General features: G+C 47.0%; 1 protein-coding gene across 7 annotated transcripts in view; it reads right to left on the reverse strand.

Moving 5' to 3' along the window:
- PARP4 (poly(ADP-ribose) polymerase family member 4) overlaps window positions 1–16,526 on the reverse strand; it is a 2,748,946-nt gene that overhangs the window by 2,627,950 nt on the left and 104,470 nt on the right. For all 7 annotated transcript variants that reach the window (XM_069639202.1, XM_069639198.1, XM_069639200.1 and 4 more), the window contains exon 2: window positions 3,485–3,617. In XM_069639202.1, the coding sequence (XP_069495303.1) occupies window positions 3,485–3,616 (132 nt within the window). In that variant the 5' untranslated portion in view covers window position 3,617. The remainder of the gene's footprint in view (window positions 1–3,484; window positions 3,618–16,526) is intronic.

Genomic DNA, 16,526 nt, shown 5'->3' on the forward strand with positions numbered 1-16,526 from the left:
TGAACTGGGCTTCCCTGTAGTATGTACGCATATCTGGGAGCCCCACCCCTCCTTTCTCCCTGGGTTGTATCAGTTGTCTGTAGACTACCTATGTTTTTCCCCTCCCAGAGGAATCTAATCATTTTGCTTTTCAATTCTCCAAAGTGTGCGTCTGGCATGTCTATTGGGAGTGCCTGATAAAGAAATAGCAGGCTTGGAAGGAGGACCATTTTGAGAGCATTTAGGTGCACTAACCATGAAACGGTCAATTTCGACTAGGTGTCTAGCTCCCCAAAGAGCTGATGCAGTAGGGGCGCATGGGGGGAGTTTTCTTCGTATAATTTATCCAGTTCCCTAGGGATCCTCACTCCAAGGTACCTCAGGCTGCGTTCCTCCACCTGTATTCCCAGCCCTTTCTATTCCATTCTTTGCTCTTCCGCTATCTCTCCTAGTGGAAGGAGGATTGATTTATTTGCGTTTACCTTGAAGCCCGATCGGCGCCCATATTATTCTACTACCTGGAGTATCCTTGACACTGTCCCTGTCACTTCCGAGAGGTATAACATGATATCATCTGCATACATGCTCAGTTTGTGGGACACGTCTCCTACCTTTATTCCCCTTATTTGCACATCTTTCTAGATCTGCTCCCCCAGGGTCTCCATTATGACGGTAAAAAGGAGTGGGGACAGTGGGCAGCCTTCTCTAGTGCCCCTGCTTAGCCCGAATTGCCTGGATTTCACCCCGTTCACCACTACCCGTGCCTTTGGGTTGGAGTAGATGGCTTGGACGGCTCTACACATTTTGTCCCCCACTCCTATATTCTTTAAGATTGCAAATAGGAACACCCATTCTACCCGGTCAAATGCTTTTTCCACATCTAAACTTAAAAGGGCATGGTCTCCCTGGCCCTCTCCAACGTGCTCCATGAGATCAAAGGTCTTTCTAACCGCATCTGGGCCCTGCCTTCCTGCTATAAACCCCATCTGGTCTGGGTGTATTATCTGTGGCATCTTATCCTCAAAGCGTGTCACTAGGATATGTGTGAAGATCTTCTCATCGACATTCAGCAACGAGATAGGACGATAAGATGCACTTTACTTGGGGTCCCTTCCCTCTTTGGGGATCACCGATATCAATGCTTTACTAAAGGTGTCCGGGGCGTCCCGTTTCTAGAAAGTGATTATATAAATCGGGCCATGTGCTGAGACAGGATCCCTGAGAATTCTTTTATAGAACCCTATGGTGTATCCATCTTCCCCCAGGGCCTTACTATTGGGAAGGCGGGATATTGCTTCTTGTATTTCCTATATTGTTATTGGGCTCTCCAGGTGTTCCATCTCTAGGTTGGTAAATGTATTCATGTCTATCCTGTCCAGGTATTCCCTCATGGCCGTTTCTCCCTCCTGTACTTCAGATTTGTAAAGGGTTTCATAGTACTGGGCGAATCCCTCTACTATCTCCCTGGGTGAACCCCTTGCGTCCTCCTCGGAGCATGCAAGAGACGATACCCACCTCTCTGCCCTCTGTGCTCAGAGCCTCGCTGCCAACAGTGTGTCCGCCTTATCCCCCTTCTCATAGTATTTCTGTTTGAGGTATCTCAACTTCCACACTGTTTCTACCATCCCCAGCGCTTTCATTTCCGCCCTTTTGGAGAGCATCTGTTCCCTGGCTTCCTCCAACTCCCATTCCATCGCATGCATCCTCTCCTCCCCCTCCATTATCTCTCTCCTCAACTGCTCCTCTCAGAGGTTTCTCTCCCTCTTACGTCTCGCCCCCTCTCTGATGAGTAGTCCCCTCCAGGTTGCCTTTCCTGCGTCCCAAACCGCTCCATTATTCACTTCCCCATTATCGTTTAGTTCAAAGTACTCAGTGATCCCATCCCCCAATTGTTTGGCGAAGTGGGGGTCTTTCCAGAGTGTTTCATTGCAATACCAGCGGTTGTCTGGTCTGTAAAGTCCGGTGACATCTAGGGGCATAAGGACCATGTCATGATTGGTCCAGCCCACTGGTCTGAACTCACTACGAGTCTCTCTCGCCCCCTGATCTCTATTCATGAGGAGGTAATCGATCCTAGTATATGTGTTATGTGGGACTGCGTAAAATGTATACCCCTCTTCCCCTGGGTGCTGTTCTCTCCAGACATCAATTAGACCAAGAGCCACTAGCGTTCGTCCCATGTGTCCGGGTTTAGCTCCCACTTGCACCCTGCCCCCTGCCCCATGGCCCCCCTGGTCTTCATGTTTTTGCTTCGTCTGCCTAGGAATTGAAATCTCCTCCTATTACATAGAGGTCGGCCTCCTGTTCCTGTATCACATTAAGTGCCTGCGATATGAACTGTGCCTGCCCCTGGTTGGGGACATATAACGCTGCCAGTGGTACACTGGCCCCTTCCAGAGTCCCATTGAGTATCAGTAGTCTCCCTTCCAGAAGGCGGGTGGCTTTGACAGTCTTCTTTTTTAAGTGATTCTCCAGAGATACTACTGAGCAGATTAACTGAACGTTAAGGAAGTGCTGCCAAAGAAGAGGTGGCAACTAGACTTGCACAGTGTGAGCCACTATACAAGTTAGCAGCAAATGTTCATAATGACCGTCCATTGTAAAATAATAAATAGGATATATGTATGAGTAGTTAGGCCTGAGAACCAGCAAGATTTGGGAGACATTGTAAGGGAGTTATTGATACAAAGCTATATTAAAAAGGTACAGGAATGCAAAGAGGACAGCTCAGAGCATATGAGGCTTAATCATTGGAGCAAGACTCTCCATGCAAACATAAACATTACAATCATGTGGGGTGAAGGGATATTGCTTCGGCCAACACACCCAAACCTAATTTAATTTATAATGTTAAATTTACAACAAATTATGCCCATTTTACAAACAACAAATTATGCCCATTTTACAAACATAGTTAGACTGAGTTGTTTGTTTACCTAATGAATAACTGCTGGCAGCAGTAATAAAGACAGTCACTGGCCTCCTGAATGAGGGTGTGTATGGGGACTTATGTGGCAAAACCATAGCTGCCAAGTGCCGAAATAGCTTGAGGGACATCCTGCAGCCATGGGTTTTAAGCCAAGAAACAACACTTTCAGTTCTATGTCTCATGGTTAGGGTTTTCCCATCCGAAGTGCAGGTTTACATGGTTTCCATCACACCGTGCATGGCAGAGACCACCTTCCGCCCCAATGTCAGTCAAAATGCCCCCTAGGGGCTACAGGAGGGTTTGCAGAAGAGAATGGTGCTGTACACTGATGCAAGGTTCTACAGCGAGTTGGCTCTCTGCACTTAGTGCAAGAAAAACTAAAGCAGTTAGTCCAGCCAATTGCTTCAGACTCGCCATCACGTACTCAACAAGAGTTGGCAAATTACTGGCACTGCCATCAATCAAGCAACTGCATCCACGAATAGCAACTACTAACATTGATAATTCATCCTTACACATATTAACAACGGTCAATATCTTTACTTTTCAAAAATGAATTTTACGATTAAACAATACCTTTTTGTTCAGCACAAAAGATATCATGCCACCATTATCTTTAATGCATGTTTTCAGATGTTTCTTGTCCTGAGCCGATAGGTGATTCACCTTTAGAAAGAATACACAATCTTCGAAAATTCCAGCACCCATCCTGTTAAGACAAACACTGTAGTTGAAATAATATACAGTACATTTTCAACAAAGTTAAATTTAAAACTGCACATCCAAGTACGTTTCTGTGATGTATTCGTCTGCACTTTCCGTGCAAATCTTAAGCTGGATGGGAAAATAATATGCACTGAAGTCACTGTTAGGCTACGACGACAACACAAGGGTAAAACCTTTGTGCATTTACCCGATGAAATATACAAGATGATTTTTTAATTCTCTTAAAATAAATAGCTTTATCATTATTAAACATGCTACATAAAACCAGATTTCTCTAGGCATTTTGGGCTCTTGATCACCATTGATCAACACTAAGGTGGAAGACTGAAGTTTGGATTTCTTCGTCTAATGCAAAGTATAAAATTGGCATCACAATTGGCATCAAAGTACCTCCTGGGGTGCCATGAATCCGCTTCCAAATGAAACGAAATTGCAAAGTAACATTGTGTTGCATTACCTCTTAACTGGTTCAAAATATGGCTTGGCTTGCAGAATGATATTTCAATTAAAGAAACTGAAGTACATTTTCCCCAGCCATGATGCTCTATCGTTCCTAGTACAGCCTCACATTTATTTCAGAACCCCTTTGGCTTGATTCATAAGTAAACGCGGGCCCCAGGTTACCTCTCAAAATGTGTATAAACCAAACAGGCTGCTGCTTAGTTCTATGCACAGATCTAACCATTGTTTACGGAAAAGGCCAACATTTAACTGTGCATGAAATCCAATGTCATCACCACCAGGGAACGTCTGAGGACACTTCTTATATAGGACTACTAGTTCATATGCACGCTTTATTGCTGTTCATTCCATCATGGATAGGCACAGTGACATTCATTCATCACAATGCATGGTGGAGTAAAGGAGGCACTGTGCAACTTTTGCCCCCCCCCCCCTTCTCAGTCCCGTCAAAGGAAGCGTCCTTTGACTCATGACATCACATGAAGTAGTGGCACAAATCTAAAGACAAAGGAATGATATCACAAACTAGGGTGATACCGCAGTATGGCAGTGGTGAAGTCATGTGCCAGGGGCACATTAGACACAATCCTCATATGACAACGGCAATGCCATCTTATACCAGGTGAAACCTCTTATGCTACAGAATTCTGTGTCTACAGCACCCCCATGCACCAATACACAGCCTCACGTGAGCCCAACTGAATGTAGCCTTGTATGCCAACATGCTATCATATGCCCAGATACTGCTAACATGCATCTGTAAACGCATAAATCAGGAAGAGAATCAGACTCATGCATACTGGAGAAGGTTCATATGTCATGCTATAGCCCAATACCGACAGATAGAGCTTCATCTGCCAAGGACAGACTCATTCGTTCAGCACAGCCTCATACACCCAAGCACAATTATAGACTCATGCCTTTTACCTTGGTTTCTTCTGTTTGTAAAGTATTTCATTTTGTTACTTGCTTTGGATAATAGCAAACTAAATGACTAAAATATGCAAAGGACAGCCCAATATGCCCAGTGATAGATATCCTGTTATGTCCAGATAGAGCCTTGTATGCCCAGTCTAGCATGTCCAGCAGAGTTTATTTTGCCAAAACACAACCTCATATACCCACAATAACCTCAAACATCCAGCTAAAGCCCCATTGAAACACCAGTTGGCTGCAGTGTTCTGAAGTATCTGAAGCCGGTGGAGTATATATTCAGGCTGGGACAGGAAGAGAGAGTTTCAGTAGTCCAGGGTACCAAAAACAGAGGCCGCCAACGAGGGGGCATGCATGTTAGGGGGAAGAGAAGGGAGAACCTTTTAGCTTAAAATATCTTCCTTGACAGACAGAGTTAACCTGGGCGGGTAGCCATCTGGAGCATGAGGGGTCCTTGCGCGCTGCACCTACGGGAGGCGGGGGCGCAGGACCAGCAGGAACAGCAGGACAGGCCCCGAGGGGGAGACACCCCTGATTCCCAGCTCCAGACATGGAGGAGGCCGTCCGTGCGGTACTAGGCAGCACAACGGCACAGATTCACACCGCTCCGGATGCCGCCGACCTCTACTGGTCGGAGGCGTTCCAGACGTGCGTACAGGAAGAGAAACTGGCTGAGAGGCCACAACGTTGAAGTCCCTGGAGGCCCAAGGACCCGGGTCAGGGGGGAAACCCCAAACAGCCTCAAGGGCAGAAACAAACGACTCACCAGGGAATTGCCCAACAGTACTTCCGAAAATCCAGACAAATAAAAAAACAAATTTAACATAAAACGGATTACCATTAACAGACACTAACAATAAAGAAACAAGAAAATAATGCAAAAACAAGACCCCTTGAAACCAGCAGAAGAAGGGGAAAACACAATCTCTCCCCCTCCAAGGGGTGTGAATGCAAAGGGGGCGCAAAAAACAAAAGCAAACAAAAAAAATAAAGCCACAACAAATAATGAAACCCACCAAAGGCCAAATTCAAGAAAGGTGCCCTCAAAAATAGGGCAATACAACTCACTGAAGGACTTTTTCAAAAGCCAAGGCAAACGAAAATACGACATCTTAGAACTGTCCAAGGCAGAAATTTTGGAAGCTATCCAAGAAGCGTCCCCGCCGCCCAAATCACGCAAAACTCTGGCGAGCCCTGAAACCACCATTGAGATCACCTCAAGCCCTGAGCGCACCGTTACTACAATGCAACCATCACACGTCTCAATCTCAAAAGAGGCTCTAGTTAATACTGACCAAACGTCTGAAGAAACTTCAAAAGAAGGGACCAACGAGGCAAACCAACCAGGTTTACCAGTGGAGAAGTCAATCTCACCAACATACAAGCCACCTAGCGAGGGTGAAAGTATCAAAGAAAATAAGCTCTCGACCAATGTTGAAAATCAGGAACGGACATCCCCAATCCTCCCTCGAACGCCAACGATGGCGCTTCAGCGCGCTCCTCCGCAGTTTATCCCGACAACAACCACTCTCGATAGGTCAGGGAGTAAATGTGGAGCCCACAAATTGAGCCACCCAGAGGGCCTGACTATCAGGGACCCCAAATTGCACACTCCCTCCCGACCACAAAGGCGGCCACAGGGGGAAAGATCAAACAGAGAGGAAAGTCCATACTCAGCAGACGACAACCATCAACACATCCACGGCAGAACGGGACAAAGCAGAAACCATATATTTCCCTCGCCACCCTTACGCCGGACGTCCTATGGCCAGTTCTTAAATTCCCCTACAAGGCCAGTAAGCAAACTATCCAAAAAAGACACTCCATCGAAAAAACTGGATATGCTTACCATCATGTCAGCTATCACAATCGCCATGGCACCGTTCTGTAAACTGCAAATCGTTAAATGACTCGATGAAAGACCACACAACAGCTTCGGCTGTGATCCACACAAAATTAATATTCTTGGAGGGCTACGTGATGACAATGGAAAAATGAACAGAGGCCAATAACAACGAGACGAACAAGGAGTCTCAGAACCCTCTCCCTCAGGAAGAAACGGGGCACATCTCGCAGCACACCGAAAGAAAACCCTCAGCCTCAAACGCTCCAACACAGACTTTCTCAGCCCCTGTCACCAAGGACCCGACTAGACAAACTAAAGACTCTGAAACTCAAACCCAAGAGGCTTTCAGCATTTTCAACACCAACGCCAGAAGTGGCGCCACTTCGACACTGCCTCAGTCCAAATCCTTCAACTTCAAATTAAACCTGGCAGAATCGACCACTTTAATTATTGAGGATCCGCATAGAAAGAAGAAGACAGTTCCAGCCAAAAAAGTGGAGTCTTCAATATCCAACTCTAAGCCTCAAAAAAACAACCAAATACTCCTCAAACTTCCACACTCACCAACAAACAAAAGGTCTTCACCAAAAAAGTCGGAGGAAATTCGCATTGTGGGGGCAAGTCCAAACCGAGCCTCAATAGAAGAGCCAGCTTCGGGACGAGGACCAAAACATCCCTGTCCCTCAAGTCTCCCACTGAATCAGCCAACCAGGTCACCCACCACAGTTGAACAATTCCTGTCTGACAAAGTACTGATGAACCTTTCGGTACACGAAGATCAAGAGGACGTTTTCGAAAAGAAAACTAGGACAGACGATCAATTCACATCAAGGGCTGGTGGCAAGTGGGCAAGCCCCTATCCTCACCGACCAATTTGCAAAAGTTCTACAAGCAACCGGCTGCTAAAAAGCCCGAAATCCGATTGGGAGGGGCATGAAATACACCATCACGATTCACTGCCAGTCCCACACCACCAAAGATCGGAGAAGTATTCCAACAGGAACCACTATAGACTAACCGAACGCCCTAGGAAAAACTGCCAATACGACTATCATTCTTCCCAGCACAAAAGCGACCCTAAAGAAAGTCGCCAATACTCTACAACCTCGGAACGGCGTAATCCCCCAAGAAGGAGTGCCGACCGTGAACAGACAAGGAAGGCACCGTCCAGCAAAGCGCCTCCTACCACAATTCTGAAATTAGAACAAACGAGTGACAACCAAGAGGACATAATCCTAAACAGAAGAACGGTTCTGAAAATTTTCAGACAGCTCCGGTGCCTACATCACCTATCATCAGAGGATCTAATCCTTGTGGAACCGTACCACATAGGTGCCAAAGCGAAATGCTAACTGCACATAAGGTCGAAGAACTATAAACTTCAACTGAAAGAAGCCCAAGAAAGGCTAACAGACCTCACTAACCACAGGGACCTAGAAACAGTCAAAACGCTTCATTCCCTCACCACACAAAAAATTTTAAAAAATCGCACTACGTTTCAAGGATGGAAACGCTTTACAAGGACAACAGGCTGAAACCCGAGAAAGAAGCGCCAGGGAGACCGATAGATCCACAAACAGATAGGTCAGATCTGCCAAATGTATCCACAACCAGAAAGACCAATGAGCCCAGACCGGCAAGGGATGCACCTCGTCACTCCGCAAGCACACCGAAAAACACTTCGAGGCAGCCAAGGTCCTTCCAAACAGGAACCTATCCACTGTGCGGACTCAAACAGGACCAAAGAATCAAATAAACTAACATCGCCAGCGCCGCCAAAACCACTTTGGTCCTGGCTGCCAAAGTCTTTAGTCTCAACACTGAAATAATAGCAACCAACGGCTCTTGGAGACGGGGCTCTTGAGATTACATCTCCAACGACTCAAAACCTGAGGAAATACAAATCCTTTGATCATGAGATGCTTCCTGGAACACATGTGGGTACAAGCACCTCACGATCAAAGGTGGCCCTGACCTGGGTCAGTTTGACATATTAGCACTACAGGAGCTATGGTTAACAGAAAAACCGGTCCTCGAGGGATTCGAGATAGCTTTTGCACCAGCAACAAAAAACAGGCTGGGATGCCCGTCGTCAGGACTCCTATTGGCAGCCAGAGTGGACAGCGGAATCAACTTAATGGAGTCACTCACACTCTCAACCCACTACTTAACCATCAGAACGATTTGGACAAACTATGACCAGCTCTCAGGGAAAAAAACAACCACTGAGATTGCCATTATAAACATGTACTGGAATCCGCAAGCAATCTCTGACAAAAAGTTCCTGAGTATGTTGGAAAAAGAAATTGACAATATCTACCCCGAAAAGCACATTGCACACGTCGTCATTTGCGGAGACCTGAACATGAAACAGAAAAACTCCTCCCAAAGACAGGTACTCAGACCAAAAGAGGCGAGCTCTGGAATTACTTGATGTCTTCACGAGGATTCCACAACTTGGACCTGTCACTACCACTTCCAGGAAGATTCCCTACATGGGAGAGGCTCCTTAAAAGGAACCATAGACTATATCTTTGTCTCCGACGCAATGTTGGAACTAATAACAGAATTTGAAGTCATCCACACCGAAGCAAGCGACCACAACCTCTTAAGAGCGACATGGATCTCGACTGCAGAAATCAATCCAAAAATGAACACAGGAATAGAGTCCAACATACAGGGTAATCGCGTAAAAATGTCGGCGGTCAGAGTGGAAGAACTGACGAGGAGCTAAAAAACCAAACTGCTCGCCTCTGAACATCACCCAGTGGATATCGACTACCAACCGCTGCTGAGCCCCTACAAAGTACCATCACGCAGTGGGACTGGTTCAGGGAAATCTGGCCTCCACCAATATGACAAACTAGTCGTTACCAAATGCGCAATCCTAAGACAACTAAAGCGCAAAGCCAAAAAATCCAGCTCACCTGTTTTATTGGCTCAAGCATCAGCGGAAGCAAAGAAGTACAAAGCTTGGCTTAAACATCACTGAGTCACTCTCTATCAAAAAGACTCTGAGGAGATACTAAAAAAAGGATCCGGCAAAAACGCAAGAGAATTCTGGGCGCTCCTAAAACCTAAAGCAGAACAGAATGTTAACGAGCCATCCAATTGTGTCAGTGAAGAAAAAAGGAATCTCCACCTTGAAGCCGTTTTCCGGCAGCCAACGACACCAGCAACCTCAGAACAAAGTTACCACGACTGCCCCTGGGTTGACTTGTCCGATCAAGAAGGCATTGAGTCAACTATCAGTAAACTCAAAGCCTTGCATGCTCCCGTCCCACTATTGACCTCAAAAACTTTGTAACTTTATGGACCCCATTTATCAGCCTGGTTTTCAGCAAGTGCTCATCAACACAATCTATTCCGAGATCTTGGACGTCCTCCAATGTGGTCCCGATTTACAAAAAAGGATATAAATCTGATCCTCGCAACTATCGTCCAATCGCTCTCCTCGACACAATCGGCAACATTTTCAGTAAAGCAGTTCCAGACCTAGGCAACAGATGCGGCTTGCAATGAACCTTTCCAAGCGGGCTTCAAAAAGAACTCATCCACCACTCATCCACTACTATCAACATCATGCTTCCAAGCATGGCCAAGAGCAAAACTTTAGAGGCTTCAGCCAGACTTTTTGTGGCCTTCATAGACTTAACCCAAGCCTTTGACCGTGTTGACAGGGACCTTTTATGGTCAAAACTCCACTCCTGGAACTGCCTGCAAGACATTTTGGCTCCCATCAAGGCATTACACACGGGTACATCCAAGCGAGTGAAACTGAACAGTAAAGGCCTCTTGTCTGGGGAAATTCCAATGCGTAGACGAGTCAAACAAGGCTGCCCTCTAGCCCCTGCACTTTTTGTGGCCTTCATGGGAGATTTCAAAGACACCTGCTCTACGGTCAGAGCCTTCCCCTCAAAAATAGCGAATGTGCCCATGCCACGCCTAGCATACGCCGATGACATTATACTAATTGATCAAACGCTGATCGGCCTTCAGCGACAATTAAACAACTTATCTGATTACATCAATCAATCAAACTTGGAGGTAAACAAGAACAAAACCAAAATCTTAATCTTGGAAAAGTCAACAAAAAGATCAAGCACCTTCAAATGGGCGCTGGAAAATGTCCAGATTGTATCAGTACCCAAGTTCAGATTTCTGGGGGTCATCGTGGACAGTGCACAGTCGGAAACAGTATGCAAAACCATCTCTGGGCGAAAGTGAGAGCACTGGCAACACAAGCCAAAATTCTGTAAAAAAAAATGTGGACGATTTTCTCTGATACCAACGATCAAATTTCACAAGTCGAAAGTCGTCCTTGCACTAACATATGGGGGTGAAGCAATGACGATGATCCCGGACAACTTTTGGCAAAAGATAGAGGGCCACTTTTGGAAGACAGTGCTAAACCTACCAAAATCCACTGCAATTTCTGCAATAAGGAGGGAGTTGGGACTGGTCTCTCTCAAAGCCACAGTAGAGTTCCACAGCATCGCCTTGTACAGAAAAATGATCATTTCACAACGCCTCCCGCTATACCAACTGATCAATGCAGAAATCGCCTAAGGAAACGTCAAAATGCTTGCGAACTGGGCAGCACAGATAAAGAAACAGCTCGACCAAATAGCATGCACAGAAGCAGAACTAATCTCCAACCCTTGCAAAATCAAAAGGAAACTGGCCGACTCAGACTGGATTTCAACTTTGGAAAAGGCAAACGAGAACAAACTCCTCGGCCACCTTCCAGCACAAACAATGAAACGGAACGAAATCGCCCAATTTCTAAGGAGATTTCCGAGTAGACCGATCCGCCAACTCTTCTTAAGAGCACGTTTGAATCTATTACACACCAACGAGATACTCCAAATCAGAGGGCCAATCAGAATGAAAAGCCTGAAGATTGTACATCAACGTGTGACACCTGTTAACCAGCTGCCAGTCACTGGTCAGCATACGATCAGTATACCTACGACCGTTGCTAGAACCATTCACCAACGCCAAAGAAGAGCAGTGGTGGCCGCGCCTAATTGGCGGAGCCAGAACACCCTGGACAATCGCAACGGGAAAGATCCATCAAGCCGCCCTCGCAGAATGCAGCAAACAGTCAAGTGAAGGATGATTGGCCTCTGTAGACCACTACATCCAACAATCTCTCTGGGACTACGAGCATCAACAAGCAAGACTCTTGTAAAATCTAGTTATTTAGATACACACAAGTAAAAAAATAAAAAGAAAAGAAAGGCAACTTGTAAGGTTCAAAAGGGGTTTTGTAAACAAAAAGGCAAGTGTTTCAGGATCTTTGAGGATAGTGGACATTCATTCAATAAAATAATACAAATCCCCCTGCTCTGTAGGACTGTGGTCCTCAGGCAGTCCCCTACTCCTTGTACTCCAATCTCCTGCTAGTCACTGAAGAGTCCTTGGTATGGAAGTGCCCCACAATGCTATCTATGCTGCTGCTTCGCTTTAGAAGCGTATGTTGGGATGTCACTTTAATTGTATGAAATACCAGCAGCACCACCCCTGGTGTCTTAGCTTGTTGGAAATCAGCTAGCTGGTTTGTTCAGATTATTTTCTAATTTTTGGTTACCTCGCCGCATGCTGATTGAGACCACTCAACTTTCCACTCCTACAACAACTTAAGATTTTTGCACGAGGTCTTGAGTCTTAACCAGCCCATTATCTGCTTGCCTTTCTCGCAGGTGACCACCTCTTTACTTCGCTACTTATCACTGGCACTTTCCTCCTTGCTGTTCAGTAATACCAGGTTCTTTTCCTGTTCCCTGTTTCTTTCATCTCCACCTGATCCATGTTTGTTAGCCGCTTACCCCTCATTCCACAGAGTGGGACTCCCCCTTTCGCTTCCTTTTTATTGGCTTCTTTCTCTCACTGCTCCGCTCCTTCCCAGTTTTATTCCTACTGAGGTCTCCTGCTTTGCCTCCTCGGGTTTATGTGTTTTCCTTCTTCGTTTGAAATGTACGTCCAATCACATCTTTCCCTTTCCTCCTCCTAATTATTCATCTTGACACAAAGCTTCAACACTCTTTGTTAGCCTGCTCAATTCTCCTCCTTTCTTCCTCTTTCACTCAATTTCCTCTTTATTTAACCTCCTCTTGTATGTTCATACTCTCCTATTTGTCTCGTCTCATTCTCTCCAACTTTCTTCTTTCCCCCTTGCCACTTCAAAACACACTTCTCTCAACACCAACTAGACTCCCACGTGTCTCTGCTTCACTTATCTCTTTGAATACCTTAGCATCCTGGTGGATGTACAGATAATGGTCTCAAATTGTTTGGCGCAGAGAGCAAGCTGGATGATTGGCCTAGTCACACTGAGACTAAAATGTCCTCAGCTGTACTGTATTGGCGGGTAGGTCTGTGGGCTCTGCCTCAAGGATCAGTTAGTTCAAACCGTGCCGCCAACTTGGATTTCCTTTCCTTCTTGCTTGATGCAGCTGCACTATTCCAGATGTTGGAGATCTTTGTCAGCCGCAACAGGTATGTGAGGGCTCCCTTCGCTGTTGGGAATTGTTTGTGAATCTTGGATTTGAGGGTTCATGGAAGCAAAGGAGCTGTATCACAGAAAGTCTCTGGTGAAACCAACTCGTTGAGTGTGTACACATGTATTCTCTGGACAAAGGACTCAAACCTTTACCTTGGTTACATATAACACTTTCTCGGGTGGAATGATGGGGCACATCTGGAGAAAAGTGGCAAATCCCTTGGCACAAACAAAGGGTGCATTAACTCTATTAGTGGGAGAGTTTCTTTGGGTGACTGACATCTCTACCTTACTCAGTGAAGGAGCCATCACTGAGATTGGCCATTTGACCCCCCCACACCCCTGCCACCTACCCAAATGTCTTGTCCTGTACGCACAACCTTTGAGTTGGTTTTACAGCAAGTAGTTACTTTTCTATTTAGCCTTACCTTACCAACTATCCCATTTAGGTACCAGGAGGCAACGACAGAGCCAGGACTGTTGATGGACTGATGCGGATAGGGGATCCTCTCACCCCCAAGTACCTTCTACCTGCCTTAAATCACAGAGAGAGTGATGGCACCAAGCCCTCAGAATCACCAAAGCCCTATCACCCGGCCACCAACATGGGACTAAATCACAATCTCCACAATGGAATGATGCCGGTTGGCAAATGTGCCTTAGGTAATGGTGGATATTTTTGAATGGCTCCAGCACAATAACTCCGCCAATCTATTGACTGTATTTATGTATTTTCCACAATGCAGTTCGAAATGTTTTTTTTGTCTGTAAAATGTATGTAAAGACAGATTCTCCCAGTAAGGCCAAATTTGGCCTGGGTGAAATGGAGCGATTTCGCTATGTGCAATATAGGCACTGGATTACTAACCCAGCAATGAAAAAGGGTGGCCGTTCGCACCCCTAGAGGGGTCTCCCATTTATATAGGCTTTGAGAATCTGGAGAATGAAGGGAAACACCCTTAAATGATCAAATGGGTGCAGGACATTTTCGAAGGAATCCTGGAGCAGGATCTGGTAGGGAACACATAAAAGCTCGAGGTGCACACAAATAAAAGGAGGGGGCCAACAAACTTTGGCACAGATGGTACTTCACGTCAGCAAGGCTCCCTAAAATATCACCAAATGTTCCTGACCAGTGTTGGCATGGGTACAGGGAGAAGGGAAACATGATACACATGTGGTGGTCCTGCCCCGTAATACGTATTTATTGGAATGAGGTATTAGCGCAGATTAAAGAAATAACTGCTACTCGGCTCCCCCTAGATCCTCTGGTGGTTTTGCTGGGGGACGCTCCAGAAGACAGATCTTTCCCGCTCACGGGGCCTCAAGCTACTCTCAACAACTGCTTGCGGCTAAAATAACTAGAGTCCGCTTCTAGAAGCACCGGGAAGGGCCCCCTTTGGCTTACTGGTGGACCAAGGCATGGGAGATTCTGGCCATGGAAAGAATTGTGCTGCTTTTGTCCAACACAATCCCCCAAAACACTCAGATCCGGTCCCCGTTTATCAAACATTTTAGGGAAAGGGAGGCCTCTGTGTTTCACTTTGCTCAGGTTATCCTCTACAACAGACCAACATCTAGATACCACTAGCAGGAGCACAGTAGGCCATTCCCTGGACAAGCCTAGGCTCTCAAACTACTATGTTGTTGATTTGTTCCAGTATAGAGGATTAGCATAACAAATCCATTGTGCTGTGAGGAAGTAGGAGGGAGGCTCCTACATGTCAGTTGTTTCCCATTTTCAGTTGGGAATATCGACTTATTTTTAGGGAATTAGAGTGTCTTGTACAACGCTTATCTGTATGTCTGCCTGTCTTGGTTTCATAGTCAAATGCCGCTGTTTGAACCCTGCTAGTGCCCCCACTGCCCCTCAACTTTATGCCGCATCCCAAACTTGAAGATGGTTTTATTATGGGATTCCACCTCTCTGGCCTTATTTTTCTTTAGACTATTTGACCTTTCAGTTTTTGGTCTCCTTTAACTATTCCATCCCTCAAAGTGAAAGGACACTGGCGCATATTCAGAAAGTGTAAATTGTCCTCCTCTTTCACGATTTCCCAGCTCCTAACACAGTGTCTCTTCTGCTAAAATGCAACTATGCAGTAATAGCTCATGTGCACATGTGGAATAAAAACAACAGATCATTTACAGGGGATTTCCACCCCTCCAGACATCCTTAAAAGCTGTGTATCGGCAGGGCGTGGCCAAGACATCCTTAAAAGCTGTGTATCGGCAGGGCGTGGCCAAGACATCCTTAAAAGCTGTGTATCGGCAGGGCGTGGCCAAGAGCGCCGGCGATGTGGACTCTCTTTTAGTGGCCTCCATGGAGAACCCAATGCAGCGATGCCTCCAATGACAGGTCGGCGGTCGAGCGCTGCATTTCTGGGACTGACCTGGTGGGAGAACGTCTTGTGCCCTGGCAGAAGAAGTCTTAGCTCCCGGCGGACCCGGGACCCAGAGATTTGAGCCCGATGGATGCTGCAGGCCCTCCGCAGTGCCTCTCCAAAATGGCGGACGGAGCAGGAGAGTGGCCCTGTGATGTGAGGCGCACCCCCGGCGCTCCCGCCCCCTCTCTCTGAGGGCCCGATTTGCAGTGACTCACCTGCCTGGTGCCCCCCCATCCCCTGTGAAGCCCAGCCGGGCCACCATCCAGAGTCTGCCCGGAACGGCTTGTACTCCGCCTCTGCCCGCAGTTACGGTAAGTGCTGCGGGCGGGCGATCCACTGCCGCAGCCCGCGTCCCTGGAGGGCCCCTGGCGCAGAAACTGGGGTGGAGGAGCTGGGTTCCCTTGGCTTCCCCTGCCTGCCGCTTGGGCCTCGGAGGTGGGCCCAGAGAGGTCTGCGAGTGTCTGTGGGCAGCTCAGAGGGGTGCAGGAGTCCTGCTGGGCCTCCCCGAGCAGCTCTGCTCTTTGTCCCCATTCGTGATGGATGGGGGGGGGGGCAACCCCGGGCTGCAGCCCGGCTGCGGCCACATCGAGGCGGCGTGTGAGGCGGACCGGCCCCCCAATCATTGCTACGCATCAGGGCCCGAAGGGCCACACCACTGCTGCTAATTGGAACCACCAAAGGGCCTGGTGTACGAGTGGCTCCTCTTCCGCATTGCCGGGCCAGGAGGCCACACCACGGCTCGTACAGGATCCAGGGGCG

Source organism: Ambystoma mexicanum, chromosome 7q (assembly GCF_040938575.1).
Source record: "Ambystoma mexicanum isolate Mex_15411 chromosome 7q, UKY_AmexF1_1, whole genome shotgun sequence".
Lineage (NCBI taxonomy): Eukaryota > Metazoa > Chordata > Amphibia > Caudata > Ambystomatidae > Ambystoma > Ambystoma mexicanum.